Source organism: Podarcis cretensis, assembly GCF_951804945.1.
Source record: "Podarcis cretensis genome assembly, chromosome: 13".
Lineage (NCBI taxonomy): Eukaryota > Metazoa > Chordata > Lepidosauria > Squamata > Lacertidae > Podarcis > Podarcis cretensis.
Genome location: NC_137182.1, coordinates 44,059,767 through 44,082,216, shown reverse-complemented (window position 1 = coordinate 44,082,216; position 22,450 = coordinate 44,059,767). Strand labels below are relative to the sequence as shown.

The following is a 22,450-nucleotide window of genomic DNA, read 5'->3' as shown; positions in this document are numbered from 1 at the left end:
CCCACCCCACCCCAAAATATTTGCAGAGCCACTCCTAGTCTTCTGGTCTATGGAGAAGCTCACCAACTATATTATATTTTTAAGTTACATACAACATTTCATTCACACACACACACACACACACAACACCATTGTTTTATCCCGTATATTAATGTTATTTATTTGAACATTGATATTTTGGTTAAATATGCATACTCAGTTTATTTGATTACATGTTGTATTTTCATGTGCTTGATCTCTTTATTTATTTGATTGCATAGGACGTTTTCATCATTGTCAGGGAGTAATAATTGTGATTCAATCTCAAGCTTCTGCATAGGAAAAGAAAACCAAAGTGATATAATATCAGTTTTAAAATGAAATGTCATTGTTGATTAAGCATTTGCAGGTTAGATTTGTATGTTGCTGCTGTTGTCATTATTTAAATTTGTTATCCACCCTTCTCCATAAAAGCAAAAGCATGGCTGTTTAGATAGTTTCTTTGGAGGATATTCTGTGAAAGTCTTTAGCATCACATCTCTACCTTCCCATCAGAAATTGTTTCCTTCCCTGTTAGCTTCCTTATTGCTGACTTCACATCTTTGTTTCTCAGAGTGTAGATTAATGGATTCAGCATAGGGGTGATGAGATTGATATTGTAAAGAACATGGGTCAGCTTGTCTACTGTGATAGCAGATAAAGGCTCAGTGTAGATAAAGATGCAGGGTCCAAAGAACAACGTCAGCACAATTAGATGGGAGGCACAGACATTGAGGGCTTTGCGCCGTCCCTCAGGAGAGCGGATCCTCACCAGGATGGTTGCATAGGAGATCACCAAAAGGACAAAGCAGCTAGCTGAAATGAGGCCACTGTTGGAGACTATGAGAAGCTCAGTGATGTAGGTGTCAGTGCAGGCCAGCTTGATGACCGGTGGGACATCACAGAAGAAGTTGTTCAATTGGTTGGGCCCACAGTAGGGAAGGCCTATAGTGAGGAGTAATTGAACCATGGAGTGGATGAAGCCCCCAGTCCAAGAGGCTGCCACCAGCCAGCTACAGAGCTCCCTGTTCATGATATTAGGATAGTGCAGAGGCTTGCAAATGGCCACATACCTGTCATAGGCCATGACAGTGAGGAGGAACATCTCAGCAGCGGCCAAGAGATGGAGGAAAAAGAGCTGGGCCATGCAGGCATCAAAGGAGATGCTCTTCTTCTCAGACAAAAAGTCCACCAACATCTTAGGGGTTGTGACATGGGAGTAGCAAAGGTCTAGAAATGAGAGGTTTCCAAGCAGATAATACATGGGTGTTCTCAGTCGAGGGTCTGAGGTCACTGTCAGCATGATCAGGCTGTTTCCTACTAGGGTGGCTGCATAGACTAGGAGGAAGAACACAAAGAGGGTGGCTTGGGACTGCCATGTTGGAGAAAGGGCCACAAAGAGGAATTCATTGACTCTGGTGTAGTTTCCTTTCAGGTGATCCATTTTGCCTGCAAAAGTGGAAAGAACATTTTAAATTATTTAATTGTTTAATAATAATATTGATAAGTGGCCAATTCATTAAAGCAGATCATGGGGGTGCAAAATAAAATAATGAAAACCTTATAAAATTGGCTTCTTGGGGGGGGGGGTGGCAAGCTATAACCAACCAACCAACCAACCAACCAACCAACCAACCAACCAAATAAATAAATAAATAAATAAATAAATAAATAAATAAATGTTGCATCCAATTCTATTCCTACTTAGAGTAGATCCATTCAAATGAATGGCCCATCATTTTCATTGGCTCTACCCTAAATAGGACTACCATTGAATTCAACCCTAAATCACAAAACATGGATCAGATAATCAAGACTGAATCTAATCAATTCTCTAAAGGTGCTTGGTGAAACTAAAAATATTATCAACAGATTCACAAGTAGCCACTACCATAAAAACTTTCAGTTGGTACAGAAAATAAATCAATATGAGATAACTGTGGGACAGTCGGGAAGGCTTGGCCAAGTGATTATACTGATCTAACCTGTACACTAGGGAAAATTTAGTCCTTTGAGTAACCTGGATCCAGGCTGTTTAAGCACTTTATTCACTAACAATAATACTGTTACCTCCAAGGGGCTTTTTAAAGTGTGCAGTTGGACCTAAAATGTGGGTGGCATATATGCAACTTAAATCAGGGTAGAATATGCTCAGTGTTCATACTTAAAACAAACTGTCCAAAAGACCTTATTTTTGGCCGCAACCTCCTCTTCTTTACCATCTTCAGGCTGGTAACATTTTGCCCCATCCTTATAAATACTGCTAAAGTGATCCTTCCCCCCTGCTTTTGATGACTTTAGTTACCGACTAAGGCAGATTCCTAAATGAAATGTTGTTGTATAGCAGATAAGAACGACGAGTGTCTACGGAAAAACCATCACTGATAGAATGTAAGCAGGGATCGAACTATGCTTTGCATTTGTTGAGAGCTGCTCTTCTTCTTCTGGTTGTCTGATGGGGAGTTGAGACAATGCCTGGTTAGCTCAGTAATATTCTTGCCTAGTAACAGAATGACAGACAGTGCACAGCATTCAGTACCATTGTAGTATGTTAATAAGGAAGTGCTCTGGCCAAATGCTGGGATGCAGCATTCTGTACTAGCTGCAGTTTCAAGTGTAGCCTTACAATGCAGTAATGCAGGGGCCAGCAAACTTTTTCAGCAGGGGGTTGGTTCACTGTCTCTCAGACCTTGTGGGGGACCAGACTATATTTTTTTTGGGCGGGGGGGATAATGAATGAATTCCTATGCCGCACAAATAACCCAGAGATGCATTTTAAATAAAAGGACACATTCTATTCATGCAAAAACATGCTGATTCCCGGACCATCCGCAGGCCGAATTTAGAAGGTGATTGGGCTGGATCCGGCCCCCAGGCCTTAGTTTGCCTACCCATACAATACAGTGGTACCTCGGGATGCGAACGGGATCCGTTCCGGAGCCCCGTTTGCATCCCGAACGGAACGCAAGACGCGTTTCGCCGCTACCGCTCATGCGCGTGACGTCATTTTGAGTGTCTGTGCATGCACAAGTGGCAAAACCTGGAAGTAATGTGCTCCGCTACTTCTGGGTTGCAGCGGAGCACAACTTGAATGTGCTCAACCCGAAGTGCTTTCAACTCGAGGTATGACTGTAATGTGTTCTAGAAGTTGCCAAGGCTTGCACGGCTGTGGCCAAGCTGTTCCTTTCCTGGCAAAGCCATAACAGATACATTACAGGGCCCCGTTAGTCCTGCCACCCCTGACTCCTGTCTGGTTTCTTTGACCCATGATGGGGCTTCTAGGTGGTTTTTAAGCATAATTGCCAATTGACACTCATTACCCCTACAGTTCAAAAAGTCCAAAATCAGGCCCAAAGTTCAAAATCATGTGAATGTTTGAATTTCCAGATACAATTGATCAATATCTGAAGACTTTTATTTCCCCACTCTTCTGCCATACACACTACACATACTGTATAGGTGACTGGAGGCATTTACTGGTGTAAGCTTTTGAACACTGACAGCAATTGCCTGGGACTGCCAACTTTCACAGGTTGAATGTCAATAGCAACAACATTTTAGGTATACAGTGTAATATCTCTCTGTCTGTCCATTCAATCATTTTATATATCTGGTCTCCAGAATGTCAAGGTGTATACAGAATATACAAGGTGTAGGAATTGGTAAAACTGTCAATTTCATTTTAGCAATTTCCCATTTTTGCAGCATCCAGTTCACTACATTTCTATATCAGTTTGAGGGGAAGCAAAATAATAATATACATTTGGGGGTGCCAAATGTGGCCTCATAAAGGCCTCTTATTATGAAAGATTACCAAGGTCTACCCCTCCACAATTGGCTAGGGAACTACAAAGTCAAGTTTTACAAAATGTCAATAAACCTCTAGTAACTTCCAATAGAAACTAGATCCAGTTAAGCACTATATCCCTGGAACTACTCAGCGCTTTAAACGGGATGAGGGTAACAAGTTCTGTTTTCTTTATTTGCATATTCATAAACAGCACTTACATACACAATATCGTAAGGTGGTATATAGTCTAATTAATACCATAAAACCAATAAAAGCATCAATAAGAGCCAAGACACTGCTTGTCATGAGTTCACTAGTGCAGCAAGGAACTGTTCTAAGCACCCATATAGATAGGCTACGACAGTTAGTAGTGGGATGCCTTCTTCACTAAATTTTCACAGCATACAGTGTACCTCGGGTTACAGATGCTTCAGGTTACAGACGCTTCAGGTTACAGACTCTGCTAACCCAGAAATAGTACCTTGGGTTAAGAACTTTGCTTCAGGATGAGAACAGAAATTGTGCAGTGGCGGCGCAGCAGGAGGCCCCATTAGCTAAAGTGGTGCCTCAGGTTAAGAACTGTTTCAGGTTAAGAACGGACCTCCAGAACATATTAATTTCTTAACCTGAGGTACCACTGTATTCAAGTCTTTACACAAAAAACTCTTCCAATGATGACCCACAATGGCAGTGGGTATCATTTAGCACTCTCCTAATGAAGCAGTTTTTAAGATATCTTCAGTAACTCTAGCAAACATGATTAACACCACAGTCCGAGAAAAGTGTGCACTGGAATGCAAACTTTATGTCATAAAATTATACCTTGCATTTTGAGGACCCAGGTAGTTCTGCATCAGGACATTTTAAAATTCTACCCATATTGTATATTGGGGGTGGGGGATGGGGATAAGAGAGAGCTAATGAAATCAATAAAACTGCCACATAATACCTTATTAGTCCTGACAAATGTCAAATGTCTCCTTTAATAAGGTGATTGGGAGATTGCTATCAATAGCTGGCTTTTTGTGTGGTCCAAGGAATATCTAAGAGTAGGATCTCTTTCTGGGCCCTTTCAGGGTGTCATCATCTTCAGGTAGGATTCAGTTACTTTATGGCAAATTCAGATTGTACATTTACAGTTGTTTGGGAAATCTTGCACTCTAGACATGCTTCCCCCCAAATATTTAACTTTTTTCTGATAAGAAAAATGCAGAGGAAAGTATGTGGCAATACTTCCTTGATGCAATGTTGCCTAACCAAATTACAAATGAATTGGGCTGACTGCTCAATAAACAGGTCTTCTGCAAGTGCCCAGAAGCTCTGCTCCCCACCCTAGCTAAGAATTGTGCAATTGAGATGCCTACCTAAGAGGAGAAACTGCAGTTGGAGGGGGAAAAACATACACAGAGAGAAGGCAAGAGATGGATTTGGGACTCGGGAGTTAACAGGGTTTGGGGGGGTACTGGATTTCTCCCTGTGAACCTGATGTTGGCGGGTGCAGTGGTCCTTGACAGTCTATTAGGGTGTTTAAGCTATTCCAGCACCTATGCTCAGCTTATATTTTTGCAAATAAACACACATATTACAAAATGCCAATAAGCTTCTAGAGATCTCCCTCCAACAGGAACCAGACCCAGGCAACCTGGTTCAAGAGGCTGGACAGATTTTTGAAATCTTGCAGAAAGAGAAATAAACCCAATCCCAGAGAGAAGAAAATAGGAGAATCACAGACCCTTCTTTCTAATTGTCGTCTGCTCCATATGAGGACTTATTGTCTCGGTTTGATTCAATTGTGTTTGCCTCAACAATCTTGGGGACTGGATGTGGTGTGTGAGATGAAGCAGCCAGAGGGCTGCTCTCCACCCATCCCCAGCATTATCACCACCACCACCATTATCCTTTATTATTTGGCTCCCCCCCCCCGAAATGTGACCCAGAGCAACAATGAAATGAAACCACCACGTGCCCCCTCAAGTGATTACCTCACTTTGCCCTGCTTCTCTGTTTGACAAGCATCACAAGACAATTGAGAGAATTATGGAATAATCACAAAATGCAAAATCTCCCCCTAAAATCTCTCAACCCCAAAGCATCTATCATCACAAATCTTATAACAGAGAATTAGAACAGGGCTGCCAATTGGATGCCGCCCAGGGTTTATTCGACCCTAGCTCCAATCAGTCCCAGGCAACCTGCTCAAGGATAATGGTAGCTGTGGTCCAGAAACATCTGGAGAACACATTAGCTAGCTGTGAATTACAAGACAGGTTCTAACCCTTTTTTTGCAAGCTAGTCTGTGTTTGAAGGAGGGAAATTGGTTAGCAAATTTATATCAGGTCTACCCCATCAGCCCTGTGTGTCTCACTTGCACTCTCTTCCTTACTCACTCTGAGGTTGCACAGGGAACATCTCTTCACAGCTAATCAAATCTTGGAGTGTGAAGTGAGAAATTGCCTTGCAGTGTCACTCAATGACTTTGAAAGCTGGCAAATGGGAACAATGAAAAGTCTTATTTAATTATCTCTTTGAGTCTTGGCACATATCTGTAGGCATTAAGGAGTTGATGAGTGTGGTTGCAAAGGGAGTTTCTTTCCAAAGTTACTGCTCTGGTATTCCCAGTGAGAGAAGGGCAGTAAACTTTGAGAACTTGCAAAGGAAATTCTTCCTCAACCCAGTTTTCCTTTAATCTTCACTTAGCAAGTCCATTAGAATGGATTTGTACATTGCAACCACCTTCTTGCTTCATAAATCTGAAAGGAATCCACAGTGTTGCAACACCAGTGTTCACGGTGCTTTGCAGTATTGAATAGACCAAAACTCTGCCTACAGAGTGGTGTGGTGTAGTGGTTAAGAGAGGTAGACTCATAATCTGGTGAACCGGGTTCACGTCTCCGCTCCTCCACATGCAGCTGCTGGGTGACCTTGGGCTAGTCACACTTCTTTGAAGTCTCTCAGCCCCACTCACCTCACAGAGTGTTTGTTGTGGGGGAGGAAGGGAAAGGAGAATGTTAGCCGCTTTAGACTCCTTCGGGTAGTGATAAAGTGGGATATCAAATCCAAATTCTTCTTCTTCTTCTTCTTCTTCTTCTTCTTCTTCTTCTTCTTCTTCTTCATTCCTGTTTTGCCTTAAGTGGTGAAATGAGACCGGCTGCCTGTACTCTTCCCATAGCAGAGGTTCTGGTCTAAACCAATTTTAGTAGAGTCTTTTATTTACCAGAAGCAAGATGGTATAAATAGGTGAAGGGGAACTTGTGACCATGCAGCTCTCACCCAGAAAAATGAAGTAAAGGCACCTATAACAAAACAGGAACTTTATATGTTTATATAAGAGGTTGTAGCTTAACAGTGATGTTTAATAGGTCTTCACTGAAGACATTCAAGTGGACAGAGAAATGCTTCCTAGGACTGGCTATTGTTTTACTCCACCCACAGAACACTTCCAGCCCCTCCAGATCTTAACCCTTTCTTTAGGTAAAGAGAAAATTGTTTGGCCACAGACTATTCCTAATGCCAACACTATCCCACTCTGTTTCATCTATCCTATCTGAGTCTGCTCAGTTAGCCAGAGCCCACGTTGATCACAGTGCAGGGACACATGGTAGACATGGAATGCAATCAGCTTTTTATTAACAGAAAATAACAACACAGTAGAGTCCTCTGGTTTCTCTTAACCCAGCTGAGATGTTGCTGAAATTGATCACTAGCCCTGACCTTTCCCCTCTAGCCTCTCACTCTGGATTCATCTCAAGCAGACAAAGGCTGTGTTGGGGGGGGGGGCTCCTCCTCTAGACCGGTTTGGCCTGTTGTTTGGCAATGTGCAGGACTCTCCTCAAGCGGGGTGTCAGAGGGGGAGAAGAGCCAGCAGGATTGGGACTGTTCTGTTGTTGGGCTCTTCTCTGTCTGAGTCTGTGCTCACACTGTGACTCTCAGTCTCTAACCCTATCCTGGAAGGCCCTCCTTCTCCTGACCATTGTTGATCACACAACACCCCCCCCCACGCTTCTTGCACCTCTCAGCTCATCCCTTCTGCAGACTGCTCTTCAGTGTCCCACTACCGTGATCCAGGATCTAAGTCATTTTCTGTGTCCTTCCTGAGGGGCTCTTGGGTGGGCAGCTTCCAATGCTCTTCCTCATCCAGCCAGTCCTTGACATCCCATTCCCCCACGCCTCTTGATTAGTTGATCTACTTGTCAGCTCCCACTGGCTGTTGGGTCATAAAGAGGCAGACCCAAGGGTTCTCCATCACAACGTTCATATACATATATATCTGGTATATTTTTATGTATACACACTGCACCATATATTAGCAGGTTTATTTTCTTATTGAATACTTAGCTTATTGTTATTTTTTACAGTAATATTTTAAACCTCTTTGTTTATCTGAGTATATGTGACATTTACATCACAGTCAGGAATTAACATTTGGGATTCAGTCAGAAGCTTGAAGGTAATCTGCCTAAGAAATGGAAACCATACTGCCATAATATCTATTTTAAAATGAAGATTCCTTACTGTCTAAGGACTTGCTCATTAAGTTTGTATTTTGCTGCTGTTATCATCATTCAGATTTCTTAACCACCATAAAATCAAAAGAACAGTTTGGGTCCTAAAATCATACATCCAAAGTTTCAGTGCCCCTCACATTTTTTTGAAACCACATCAGTTTAGATGGCTGTTTTTGAGACACTGCCATCACATATTTTGCCCAGCTTTGCTGTTGTGAAGGTCTTTATAAGCAATAATCCAGGGATCCACATGTCTACCTTCCCATCAGAAATTGTTTCCTTGATTGCCAACATTCCTGTGTTTTTTATTCTTTTGCTTTTCACTTGTTTTTATTTTGTAAAATGATTTTACCGTTTGGTTCGTATTTTAAATTATCATAAACCACTATGATAGATTTCTATGATACAACAGTATATAAATATATTTATAACAAAATAAAATAAATCTTCATTTTAGAATACTTGTCTTTATTTACAAATATACAGGTCGAGCAAATATGAAGGGACAGTTAAAATATGCATGCCTATGAATGGGACTTACTTCTGAGTAGATATGGATGGGATTGCACTGTCAGTCTAGATCAAATCTGGTGTGTTCAATAGGACTTGGACTAGGGAAAGGGTAGACTGAGTTGCATCCTTTATGTACCAGGATTTGCTTTAACTTTTGAGAGCATCAGTAGTTCTGCATCAAGAAATTTTAATATTTATCTATATCGTACACTGGGGGTTGTGGTGCTGGCTGGACATGAGACGGTTGGTGGAAACAGGAAAAGCTGTTGGATAAAGCCTTATCAGTCCTGAAAAAAATGCCAAATGTCTCATTTGACTGTGGAGAGGTGTGTGTATGGCTGCTTGCTATCAATAGCTGCCCCTTTGAATGGCCAAGAAGTAAAATCTCTCTTTGGGCACCACCATCTTCAGGTAGGGTTCAATCACATGCCAGCAAATTCAGGTTGTGCATTTACAGGTGATTAGGATGTCTTGTGCAACAAACATGCCTCCAAAAAATATTGCACTTTTGTGCTATGGGACAGACAAAAATATGAATTAACACTTCCTTGATGCAATGTTACCTAACCTCCCCTCGAATAAATCATGTGGGCTCACACTCTCTACTCTCCAACACAGCTAAGAATGGTGAAAACAATCTGTCTGAGAAAAGAAACTGCAGTTGGTGAAAAAAAGAAGGGGGGTAGAAAGAGGGACAGAGAAATGACTTTGGGGCTCTGGGATTTAACAGTGATTGAGGTGCTGGACAGCTCCCCAGGAACCTGACAGAGGTGCATTGGACCTGGACAGTCTGGGGAAATATTTAGGATACAACTTCACCTGCACCCAGCCTATATATTTCTGAATAAACACATATACTGGAAAATGTCAGCAAGCCTCTAGAGATCACCTTCCAAATTGAACCAGACGCAGGCAATCTGGTTTAACAGGTTGTGTAGGCTTTTCAAATACATAAGCATGCAAAAAAGAATGAAAGAATCCCAGAAGAATGAAAAAGGACAAACAGAGATTCCTCTTTCAGCTTCCTATAAATACTTTTCATTCCAGTTTGGTTTACTTTTGTCTGCCTCAACAATCTTGGAGAATGTCTGTGGTGTGTCAGAGGAAAACCAGAGAGCTGCTGCCTCATAGCAGTAATATTATCACCACCATCACAAGTATCTTTAATTAGCTGCTTTTTTCACAAAACCTAACCCAAAGCAAGTTATAAAATGGTACCAACATGTGCCACTATTTTTTTTTGTATATAATTTTTATTCAGATTTTGAAAGTTACAAAAGTTATTTCCTTGACCTCCTCACACCTCCCTTTTTTGTATTCTAGTTCAATTAGATGTTTCAGCAAATCCTTTCCAGCTTTATTTTTATCCTAATAATTTATCTTAATATACTGTAATTCTCGTCTTTCACCAATTAATAAATCAATTTTAACCTAATCCTTTATATCATTTCTGCTAAAACCACATTACTTCATTCCAACAACCTTCTAACATTCCTTAATTTTGCAATGTTTCTGTAAATAAACTTTAATTTTTTTCCAATCTTCTTCCACCGACTCTTCACCTTGGTCTCAGACCAACATGTGCCACTAAGGGTGATTGCCTCACTTTGCCCAATGGTAGTGCCAGCCCTGCTTTTGTGCTTGATAAGGACTGCTAGACAACTGAAAGAATTATGAAACAATCACAAGATGCAAAATGCCCCTCCTTAAAATCTCTCAAAAGTAGCTATAGTCACAAATCCTATAATAGAGAATTGGTGGCAGCCAGTGGGATGCTGCCCAAGGGTTATTCATCCCCAGCTCCAATCAATCCCACACAGCATGGTCAACGGTGATGGGAGTTGTAGTTCAGAAACATCTGGAGGACACCTATCTGGGAATTACAAGACAGATTGTAACATTTTTTGCAGCCTAGTTTGTGCTTTAAGGGGGGAAATTGTTCGGTGAATTTAGAGCATGTCTACCCCATCAGCCCTGTCCATCTCACTTGCTCTGTCCTTACTCACTCTGAGGTTGCATGAGGAACAACTCTTCACAGCCACTAAGATCTTGTACTGGGGAGTGGGAAGTGGCAACATCTCAATGCCTTTGAAAGTTAGCAAGTGAAAATAATGAAAAGACTGATTTATCTTGGCAGGGCAAACTGATATGCTGAGTATGGCGGAGCTGAATGATTGTGGCTGCAAAGGGAGTATCTTGCCAAAGATACTGCTCTGATGTCTCCAGTGAGAGAAAGGCAGAAAGTTTTGAGGATTTGTAAAGGAAATTCCTCCCCGGTCCAGTTTACTTTTAATTGGCATCTATTATGTGCCATGTGTAAGGTTCCATGGTGTAATGGTTAGCACTTTGGACTCTGAATCCAGCGATCTGAGTTCAAATCTCGGTGGAACCTACTCCTTAGTTTTAAGGGACTACTCCTTAGTTTTTAAGGGTCTAAACCACAGAGCCTAGGGCTTGCCAGGCAGAAGGTCAGTGGTTCAAATCCCCGTGACGGGGTGAGCTCCCATTGCTTGGTCCCTGCTCCTGCCAACCTAGCAGTTCAAAAGCACATCAAAGTGCAAGTAGATAAATAGGTACCGCTTTGGCAGGAAGCTAAACGGCATTTCCGTGCACTGCTCTGGTTCGCCAGAAGCAGCTTAGTCATGCTGGCCACATGACCCGGAAGCTGTATGCCAGCTCCCTCAACCAATAAAGCGAGGTGAGCGCCGTAACCCCAGTCGGCCACGACTGGTCTTAATAGTCAGGGGTCCCTTTACCTTTACCTTTTATGTGCCATAGGATGGATTTGTACTTTGTAAGCACCTTCTTGATTTAAAAATTTGAAGGGAATTGATGTTGTTGCACCATAATTGTCTAGAGTACTTTACAACATGAAAGAGAAAAGAGCTCTGCTTCCAAGGATCTTACAGTTTAAAAGAAGGAAGGGCAGTGAGAGATAAACAGGGAAAGCGCATGTAAATGATTTAGTAGCACCTGCTTGGATTTGGCTACAGGATAGGTGACAGAAGGGCATAGGGATCTAAGGGGTTCACAGAAAGTGACTGCTAGTTTCCCCTTCCATGTTCAGAATAGGCAATCTGGATCAGAACCATAGTGTGGGGAGAAAGGGTTAAAGACCATGCATGTCATGTCCCCAAAATAATTGGAGTAGGGTGGTTGTTTAGAAATAATTACTTTGGTAGTGTCAATGAAATACGTTTTTGGACTCAAGAGTGTTCCCAGTTCTACAACTTAAAATATCACACTATCAGGTTTATTGAATGTTATATATCAAAAACTGATATTTTTGTTTAATACACATACTAAGTTTATTTAATTACAGGTTATATTCACATGCATTTAACCTCTTTTTTATTTGATTGCCAATGATATCTACATTACAGTCAGGCAGTAATAATAGGGATTTGAGCAGAAGCTAGCAGGGCTTTTGCATAGGAAATGAAAACCATAGTGCTATAATAATGGTTTTTAAAAATGAAGCCTCCTTACTGATAAAGGACTTGCTGATTAAGCCTGTAGGTTCTTATTGTTCTTGTTGTTAATTAATTTTTAACTCCTCAGCATTAAAAAAGAATATGATGGGTACTTAATTCATATTTCAAATGTGCCAAAGCACATTTTTTAAAGATCAGTCCAATTTTTATCAAAAATGGTTGCTTTCAACACTCTCCAATTACATGCTACACCCAACTATGCTGCTGTGAAGGTCTCTATAAGCAATAATCCAGGGATTCACATGTCTACCTTCCCATCAGAAATTGTTTCCTTTCCAGTCAGCTTCCTTATGGCTGACTTAACATCTTTGTTTCTCAGAGTATAGATCAATGGATTCAGCATGGGAGTAATGATATTGATATTGTACAGGACAGGGGTCAGCTTGTCTACTGAGATAGTGGATAAGGGCCCACCGTAGATAAAGATGCAAGGACCAAAGAACAATGTCACCACCACTAGGTGAGAGGCACAGACATTGAGGGCTTTGCGCCGTCCCTCAGGGGAGCGGATTCTCACCAGGATGGTGGCATAGGAAGCCACCAAGATGACAAAGCAGCTGATTGAGATGAGGCCACTGTTGGAGACTATGAGGAGTTCAGTGATGTAGGTATCAGTGCAGGCCAGCTTGATAACTGGTGGGACATCACAGAAGAAGTTGTCCAATTGGTTGGGCCCACAGTAGGGAAGCCCTATAGTGAGGACTAACTGGACTGTGGAGTGGATGAAGCCCCCAGTCCAAGAGGATGCCACCAGCCAGCTACAAAGCTGCCTGTTCATGATATTGGGATAGTGCAGAGGCTTGCAAATAGCCACATACCGGTCATAGGCCATGATGGTGAGAAGGAACATCTCGGTAGCACCCACAAAATGGAGGAAAAAGAGCTGGGCCATGCAGGCATCAAAAGAGATGCTCTTCTTCTTGGACAAAAGGTCCACTAGAATTTTAGGGGTTGTGACTGTGGAGTAGCAAAGGTCCACAAAGGAGAGGTTCCCCAGCAGGAAGTACATAGGTGTTTGCAGTCGAAGGTCAGAAGTCACAGTCAGCATGATAAGACTATTGCTTTTTATATCAGTCCTGGAGGTATTGTTAAACATGATTAGAAAGGACCAGTTGGTTAAAGGAGTTCAGGTCGGAGTTAGACATTATAAATTAAGAGCATTTGCAGATGATCTAGTATTGACTTTGCAACAGCCAGATACTAGTACTAAAAGAGTATTAGAATTAATTGATATATTTGGTCGAGTAGCAGGTTTTAAATTGAATAGACAAAAAACGAAAGTGTTGGAAAAAAATTTAACAATGGAAGAAAGAGAGAGTTTTCAGAATGAAACAGGCTTGGAGATAACAAAAAGGGTAAAATACCTGGGGGTAAACTTAACATCCAAGAATGTGAACTTATTTAAGGACAATTATGAAAAATGTTGGTCAGAAGTTAAAAAAGATCTGGAAATATGGTCAAGGCTGAAACTTTCCTTGCTAGGCCGAATCGCTACTATTAAGATGAATGTACTGCCTAGAATGTTGTTTTTATTCCAGACGTTGCAGATTGTGGACAAGATGGAATGCTTCAAGAAGTGGCAGAAAGATATATCAAAATTTGTCTGGCAGGGCAAAAAGCCCAGAATTAAATTTAAGATTTTAACTGACGCAAAGGATAGAGGGGGGTTTGCCCTGCCGGACTTAAGACTTTATTATGAATCAGCAGCTTTCTGCTGGTTGAAACACTGGCTACTTCTTGAGAACACTGACATTTTGGATCTGGAAGGGTACGATAATAGTTTTGGTTGGCATGCATACTTATGGTACGATAAGGTAAAGGTGTATAAAAGCTTTAAAAACCATATTGTAAGGAAAGCATTGTATAACGTTTGGATTAGATACAAAGATTTGTTGGAAAGTAAAACCCCTAGGTGGGTGTCACCAATGGAAGCTAGGGAAGTAAAAAAGCTTAATATGGATTCTAAATGGCCAAAATATCATGAGATTTTAGAATACGATGGTGAAAGGGTGAAACTTCAGAGTTATGAGAAACTAAAGCCTAAGGTCCGAGATTGGTTGCATTACCATCAAATAAATGAGACGTTTAAACAGGACAGGAAAATAGGATTTCAGAAAGAGAAGTCAAAATTAGAAACAGAATTGTTGGAACCCAATACTAAGAACTTATCAAAAATGTATAACTTGCTGCTAAAATGGAATACACAGGATGAAACGGTGAAATCAGCTATGATTAAATGGGCACAAGATATCGGTCATGACATTATGTTTGCTGACTGGGAACAGTTATGGACCTCCGGTATTAAATTTACTGCATGTAATGCATTAAGAGAAAATATTATGAAAATGATCTACCGGTGGTACATGACCCCAGTCAAGCTTGCAAAAATTTACCATTTGCCTAATAATAAGTGTTGGAAATGTAATGAGACTGAAGGCACTTTCTACCACCTTTGGTGGACCTGCCCAAAGGTTAAAGCTTTCTGGGAAATGATCTATAATGAAATTAAGAAGGTCCTTAAGTGGACTTTTCCTAAGAAACCAGAGGCTTTCCTCTTGGGCATGGTGGGCCAAGCGGTGTCAAGGAAGGATAGGACTTTCTTTATGTATGCCACTACAGCAGCAAGAATTCTACTGGCAAAGTATTGGAAGACGCAAGAACTACCTACTCTGGAAGAATGGCAAACAAAGGTGATTGACTTTATGGGACTGGCCGAGATGACGGGCAGAATCCGGGACCAGGGGAAAGAGACAATGGAAGAGGACTGGAAGAACTTCAAAATATATCTTAAAAATAATTGCAAAATTGAGGAATGTTAGGATGTCAGGGGGTAAGAAGTAAAGAATTGCAGCAGTAAACAAAAAAACTTAAGAAACTTTTACGAAAGGGAACTAAGACAATGGACTTAAGGGTTGCTAAAGAATTATTAAACAAGGATGCAGGGATGGGGAGGTATGGGGAAGTCAAAGAAAGAAGGGTAAGAACCGATGAGTATGATGTGATACTGTTTTATATTGTTCCTTATTATATTTGTGGAAATTAATAAAAATTATTATAAAAAAAAAAAGACTATTTCCTACTATGGTAGATGCGTAAACCAGGAGGAAGACCACAAAGAGGATGGCTTGGGACTCCCATGTGGGGGATATGGCCATCAAAAGGAATTCATTTATTCTTGTGTGGTTTTCTTTAAAGTTCCCCATTTAGCCTGTAAAAGGGGAAAGGAAACATATTTTTTATTCATTCATTCAAAAATATTTTCTAAGCTGCCAGCTCATTGAAGAAATCATCTCAGTGTGCTATAAAATTGCTAAAACATCATAAAATAGGTTCCTTGAGAGAGAGGACAGGAAACAAGTAAGTAAACCCAAGCTAAACCCAATTTTTTCCCCTTTCAGAGTAAACCAATTGAAATGAATGAACATGACTAGCTTTCATTTGCTTCTAAGTGAAGGGAGTACTTTTGATTCACTTCTCTATGCATGAAACATTTTTTCCAGAACTGATCTTCTGCATAGCTTTTTCTGGAAGATGTTTGAATAGAATATATCGTGTTAAAAAGCCAGGGATTTTTTTCTGGGGGTACTCAAGGTTATGCTGTACTGACACCTTTCTTTCTAGAGGAAAAGCACTGTTTAAAACCACCACTTTATTTCAGATCCCTTTATCCCTTATTTACTCAAACCTCTGTTGTTGTTGCTGCTGCTGCTGCTGCTGAAAACTGTCATTTTCTTCTGTGTCCCTTCCTTCCCACTTTGCTCAGACTGCTATTTTCTGTTCTGTGTCTCTTCACCACTGCTTTGCACAAACTTCTGCTGTTATAGAATCAAAGAATCATAGAACTGTGGAGCTGGAAGGGACTCAGAGAATCATCTAGTCCAATGAATTTCCAATGAAGAAGAGTGAAAATTGATGTTTTAAACTTTTCCCTCTTCCATTTCTCAGTTGCCTCGTGTGGGAAAGATAAAGGCTACAAGGCCCTCTAATATTCCATTGTATCTACTACCATCACTCCTGGTACCATTTGTTGTCTTTAACATAAGGTTCTAGATTCAATGTGGTAATTTAGAAAGGATATTTTAAACATCCATATGTGCACAACATCCATCAACTGAACTTGAGATTCTCTATCTGAATAAGCAAAGTGATAGCTTGCTCTTAAGATTCTCATATTAAAGATGAGCAACATATATCAGTATGGGTTGTATACAAAAAGGGGGCTGCAGAACAGGAGAAGGTATGGAAATAATGGTGATCACACAGAAAGGGAGAACTAAGAAGAGAAAGGAGAAGGAAAAGGAAAGGAAAAGAGTGAAGCTGAAAATGGAAGTGGAAAGGGGGTTGCCAACGCCCCCCCCCAAAAAAAAACCACCCCAGAATGAGTAGGAGGAATGGTAATGAGGTTGAATATGAAAGCACTGGCATAGAAAGGTATACAGCATGGGAGTTGGGCAGAATGTGAAAACAGTGCTTAGATGTTGAAGTCTTTGGGAGGAGGAAGATACAAGAGATACATGCAGTGGTTTGTGTGCAAGAGAGGTTGTAGAAAATGTGAGGCAAGCATGACGTGAAGTGAAAACAGAGGAGCAAAGCATTTTGTGCTTACAGCAATCAGCAGACAATTGACAGAATTGTGGAATGGTCACAATCCACAGAATCTCTGCCTGACCTCTCTGAACTCAAAATCATCTATCACTCCCATATCCTACGGTAGAGAATTTGAATAGATATAGCCAATGGAATGTTGTCAAGATGTTAATCAACTCCAACCAACCCAGCCAACACATGGTCAGCAATGATGGAAGTAATAATAATAATAATAATAATAATAATAATAATAATAATAATAATTTATTATTTATACCCCACCCATCTGGCTGGGTTTCCCCAGCTACTCTGGGTGGATTCCAGCAAAATAATAAAATACAATAATTTATCAAATATTAAAAGCTTCACTAAAGAGGGCTGCCTTTAATCCAGCAGCATGTGAAAGGCATAACATTGATAAGGTCTGAATTAAAATATAGATTCTAACCCTTCTTTGCAACTCAGCTCGTGTCTGAAGAGGGGCAATATTTTTTTTAGCGAATTTGAATCTGAACTACCCCATCAGCCCCAACCATCTCACTTGCCCCTTACTCACTCACTCACTCTGAGGTCACTTGAAGATTGCACAGAGAACTTCTTTCCACAGCTGCTCCAATCTCAGTCTCAGAATCAGCATTCCGGTTTTGCTTGATGACTTTGAACTCTCCATGCCAGATGGAAAATGGGAACAATGAAGAGGATGCTTGATTTATCCCTTTAGATCTTGGCAAGGTAAACTGGTGCTATGGGCATTCAAGAGCTGGATGATCATTGCTACAAAGGGAGTTTGTTTCCAAAGTTACCACTCTAACATCTGGCTCTGGTGTCCCCAGTGAGGCAAAGGAAACAAACTTTGAGAACTTGTCACCATCTGCAAAGCACAGCAAATTCATCCTCATGCCCTGTTTAGATTTGATCTGAACTCACTAAACCCAGCGGAGTAGATTTGTGCAGTGGATTAGCCTCCTTGTTTTACAAATGTTAAAGAAATTGTTTTGTTTCATCAGCAGTGTACACAGTGATTCACATCATGAAAGAGAACAGGCGTCTGCCTCCAAGGAGCTTACAGACTAAAACTTGATTCAAGAAAAACAAGGAAGGAAGGATAGAGAAGGAAAGAACAGGGGGAAACAGAGAACAACTCTTTAACTTGGGTTCAGCTACAGGATAAACCCCTAGGGGGCACTGGACCCCCTGGAAGGCCAAGATTAACCCACAAAACAGAGCTCCCCTCCCCCGAGTTGGAGGAAATTTGTTTTCTGCTGCTCAGGAGGGTAGGATCCAAACCAATGAATTCCAAGTAAAAGGTGGGGAGGGGGCTTGTCTGATAGTATGAGCTGTGCAACAGTGGAGCAGCATTCCTTAGAAGGCACTGGACTCTCCCTTCATTAGAAGTGTTGAAATATAGGTTGATGTCTGCCTATCCCAACCAGGGATGGATATTTATTTATTTATTCAACTTTGATCCTGCCATTCCTTGAAGGACCTTAGGAAAGCTTCTGTGGTTCTCCCCCCACCCTGCCCTGCCCAATTTTATCATCACAACAATCCTGTGAAGAGGTTTATGCTTAGTGAAAAGGTCTCTCCTCCTTCCGGAGGGGAGGTGCTGTGGGTGGGAGACGATTTCCGCATCACGCAGGGGGCATTACGCCCCCTGCCCCATCCACATGGCTGGCGCCCCACGCCCCCGGTTGAGCACCCAATCAGGCGGCTTGGTGGGGGCGTGGTTTGCTGCTCAAGATGCAGCCACACCAGCCATTCAGCCCATTTGCTCACGGGCTCATCTTTCAGATCGGGGAAATGACATTTGGCTAGGTAACATCGTCAGCAGTATTAGGGATTGGTTACAGCTGTGAGGGTATTGGGGGCAAGCCTCTTGGGCTCGGGTGGTGGTTAGGCATTGGAATGTGTTGTTGGTGTGTGGAAGGGCAAGGTGTGGCCATCGCCTACCCCTTCAAATTTGGGTATTCCGTTAAAGGAATCCGGCGGTCGTGAATCCTGTCCGATGCCTGTGTGGTGGGGGGGGGGCATGGCATGACCCTCGGTGACATCAGGGAGAGCTTATAGTTGTATTAGCATCAACAGGCTCCCCCTACTGGTGGTTAACCCCTCTGCAGACTCACCCCTCTTTGAGTGGGTGGAGTCAAATCTTTTGTGGTCCAATGCCTAAGCCAATACCTTCTCACTTGCTGTAATCAATAAAGTTGTGGCCTTTTCTTGCCCATTAACCTTATATTCTGTGTCCATGTGTCTTTATTCCACCAAGCGGGGGTCAGGTCCTCGAACCACAACAACCGGTCCCATTTTACAGCTTAGTGAAAATCAGTGTGATTTTAAAGTGGTGGGAGCTTCTAGGACTTATGAAGATTTTTTTTTTGAGAGAGAGTGATGCATAGAAGGAATAAAATGAACACCATGGGATAACTGGATGTGCATGATAAGACATATAAGAACATTTATTTGCTTGCAGAATGCACTGCACTTTAAGCTTCTAAGTGGGGAGGAAGGAAACTTAGTAGAGTTGTGTGTGTTGAGCTGGTAATTCCACCTTCTGAATTAAACAGTGGTGAGGGTTTATGAGGCAAGCAGCAGACAGAGAAGAGGAGATTGTTCTGGCACTTTCTCAAGCCGTGAACAGATCACTGTCATGTAGAAAATTGGGTGTTATTGCACTTTTATGGACTGGATCCCGAGCTGCTACTTCTTTCACAATAGTCAAGACAAAATAAAAAAATTCCTTCCAGTAGCACCTTAAAGACCAACTAAGTTAGTTCTAGGTATGAGCTTTCGTGTGCATGCACACTTCTTCAGATACGTATCTGAAGAAATGTGCATGCACACGAAAGCTCATACCTAGAACTAACTTAGTTGGTCTTTAAGGTGCTACTGGAAGGAATTTTTTTATTTTGTCTTGACTATGGCAGACCAACACGGCTACCTATCTGTAACTTCTTTCACAATATATATGTTAATGGCAATGTATATTGAGCAACACGGGACACGGGTGGCACTGTGGTCTAAACCACTGAGCATCTTGGGCTTGCCGATTGAAAAGTCAGCGGTTCGAATCCCCACAATGGAGTGAGCTCCCGTTGCTCTGCCCCAGCTCCTGCCAACCTAGCAGTTTGAAAGCACGCCACTGCAAGTAGATAAATAGGTACTGCTGTGGTGGGAAGGTAAACAGTGTTTCCGTGCCCTCTGGTTTCTATCACAGTGTCCCATTGTACCAGTAGCAATTTAGTCATGCTGGGCACATGACCCAGAAAGCTTTCTGTGGACAAACACCAGCTCCATTGGCCTGAAAGCGAGATGAGTGCTGCAACCCCATAGTCACCTTTAACTGGACTTAACCGTCCAGGGGTCTTTTACCTTTATCTTTTATTGAACAATAATGTATATTTGTGTACAACTACCAGTCAATGTACAACACATGGAAGATATGCACATAATCTGTTCATGAATGGGAAATTGTGTGTACTCCTCTCCCATACATATTGGGGGACATCTTATACATTCTCCAGACATTAGGCATACTCTCTAACAGACTTTGAGGGATGTGCATGTGTCAGACCATTTTGCACATTCTCCAGGCATAATGTGTAATGTCTGTGGTATCTTAATTTCATTATGCAAACTCTCCAGCAGTCCTCAGGTAATGTAGACATCTCAGTTTTTATTATTTCACAGCAGGGTTTTGTATTCTGGCATTGAAAAGATTTCTTCATTTCACACTGCTTATGGACGTTAACACCATTTAAAAAACAAGCTTACTTCATGAAACTGAGCTCAGTAGAACAATAGAGAGAGCTTATTAATAGTTCACTTAACCAACATGTACATCTTTAATATAATTTACTTACAGGCATTTTATCCCATGTACTTGTTGAAAGGCAACTGATAATTTGTTAGATTTTTTTTAAAGACTGCTTCTAAAATTTTATTTCACAGGAGTCTTTGAAATAATTTTATTCTGTTATAGAGCACACTAGAATTTAGTTGGAATTTACATGATCAGCTTTAATGCAAAAAAATTGCCATTTTCAGTTAGAATTTTCCTATAATTTCAGCGTAAGTCAAGAAATGACCATTCAAGAGGTAATTGAATAGAATATTTTATATGGATGTATTTCAATTCAATCATGTAAGAATGTGAATGTGTAGAGGCAGAAAGGGGTTGGGGAGATCAATCATAAGCAAAAGAAGCCACTGAAAAATTGTGGAGAAATGGTGTTTCCTAGTGATGTTTCCTTATTAAAACTGACCATATCTTCTCACCCTTGGTCATGCAAGGAAGACCCCAGGATGACTACCATTCTATTGATCTCATGTTTCCTTGCACAGAAGGTATCTGTTGACCACCTTCTTCATAGCTGTGGTGATCTCCTTATTCCTGAGGGTATAAATAATGGGGTTTAGGAGTGGAAAGATTATTGTGTGGAAGACAGAGACCACCTTGTCAGGAGCATACTCATCAAAGGGTCGGGCATAGATGTAGATGGCAGGGGTAAACATGAAAATGACTATGGTGATGTGTGAATAGCAAGTGGAGAGAGCCTTGCTGGCTGACTCACCTGTGGTGTTCTTCTTCAGCATGGTGAGCAAGAAGATGTAGGAAACCAAGAGGGCCACAAAGCAGACCACAGAGATGAGGCCACTGCTAAATATCATGACCATCTCCTCAGCAAAGGAGTTGGCACAGGTGATCCTAAGAACCTGGGTGATGTCACAGAAGTAATTGTCCAATTCATTGGGTCCACAGAATGGAAGGCGGAGTATCAGCACAACTTGGATGAGAGAGTGGACAAAGCCCCCAGCCCAAGAGGCTATCACCAGTAGGATGCACAAGCGCCGACCCATCATAGTGGAGTAGTGCAAGGGACGGCAGATGGCAACGTAGCGGTCATAGGCCATGACTGTGAGCAGGAACATCTCAGAGGCACCCACAAAGTGGAGGAAGAAAAGTTGAGCAATGCAGCCCCAGAAAGAAATGATCTTGCGCTCAGCCAAAAAATCAACTAGCATCTTGGGGGCAGTGATGGATGAATACCAGATGTCCAGGAATGCCAAGTTGGCCAATAGGAAATACATGGGTGAGCTGAGATGAGGGTCACTCCGGATGGTGATGATGATCAGCACATTGCTTGGCAAGACAATCATGTAGAAAGTGAGGAACAGGGCAAAGAGGAAAAGTTGGACCCCACGTTCATGTGACAGTCCTGTCAGGATGAACTCAGTCACTTGGGTGCTGTTCCTCAGACCCTCCAAGTGGCTAGACTTCAGCAACCTAAGTTTGGCCACTGCTGTGGTGTCCTCCATACCTCAAGTGAAGTTTAAGTGATCTGCACCTAGATAGGAAAGGGGGACCAGAAAAGAAAGAAAGAGCAGTGGGGAAAGAGGAGGAAATAATGAAGGAGCGTCTCCACCCCCATTGTTCAGTCCGGATACTGAGGTCCAGCTCCAAGGGCCTTCTGGCAGTTCCCTCACTGCGAGAAGTGAAGTTGCAGGGAACAATGCAGAGGGCCTTCTCAGTAGTGGTGCCCACC

General features: G+C 41.8%; 4 protein-coding genes across 10 annotated transcripts in view; all 4 read right to left on the bottom strand.

Moving 5' to 3' along the window:
- The window catches only part of LOC307201976 (vomeronasal type-2 receptor 26-like), a 237,745-nt gene that overhangs the window by 84,072 nt on the left and 131,223 nt on the right, over positions 1-22,450 (bottom strand). The gene's annotated exons all lie outside the window — the stretch shown is intronic.
- On the bottom strand, positions 282-21,268 carry LOC307202013 (olfactory receptor 4Q2-like). Of its 7 annotated transcripts, none has more exons than XM_079951628.1 (3): positions 17,468-17,615; positions 6,196-6,291; positions 282-1,467 (listed from the first exon to the last, which is right to left on the bottom strand). In XM_079951628.1, exons 2-3 carry the CDS (start codon positions 6,215-6,217, stop codon positions 512-514), a joined length of 978 nt encoding a protein of 325 aa, XP_079807754.1. In that variant the 5' UTR covers positions 6,218-6,291; positions 17,468-17,615; the 3' UTR covers positions 282-511. The 7 variants fall into 7 exon arrangements, with proteins under 7 accessions (XP_079807754.1, XP_079807759.1, XP_079807753.1 ...); XM_079951633.1 differs by having other exon boundaries at positions 282-1,356; XM_079951627.1 differs by having other exon boundaries at positions 17,472-17,615.
- On the bottom strand, positions 12,499-21,303 carry LOC307202033 (olfactory receptor 4Q2-like). The gene is made up of 3 exons (XM_079951653.1): positions 21,183-21,303; positions 15,411-15,528; positions 12,499-13,396 (listed from the first exon to the last, which is right to left on the bottom strand). Exons 2-3 carry the CDS (start codon positions 15,521-15,523, stop codon positions 12,559-12,561), a joined length of 951 nt encoding a protein of 316 aa, XP_079807779.1. The 5' UTR covers positions 15,524-15,528; positions 21,183-21,303; the 3' UTR covers positions 12,499-12,558.
- Positions 21,231-22,440, bottom strand: LOC307200466 (olfactory receptor 4M1-like; the record flags this gene model as incomplete). Its single annotated transcript, XM_079949006.1, has 1 exon — positions 21,231-22,440. The coding sequence occupies exon 1, from the start codon at positions 22,221-22,223 to the stop codon at positions 21,231-21,233; it is 993 nt and encodes a 330-aa protein (XP_079805132.1). The 5' UTR covers positions 22,224-22,440.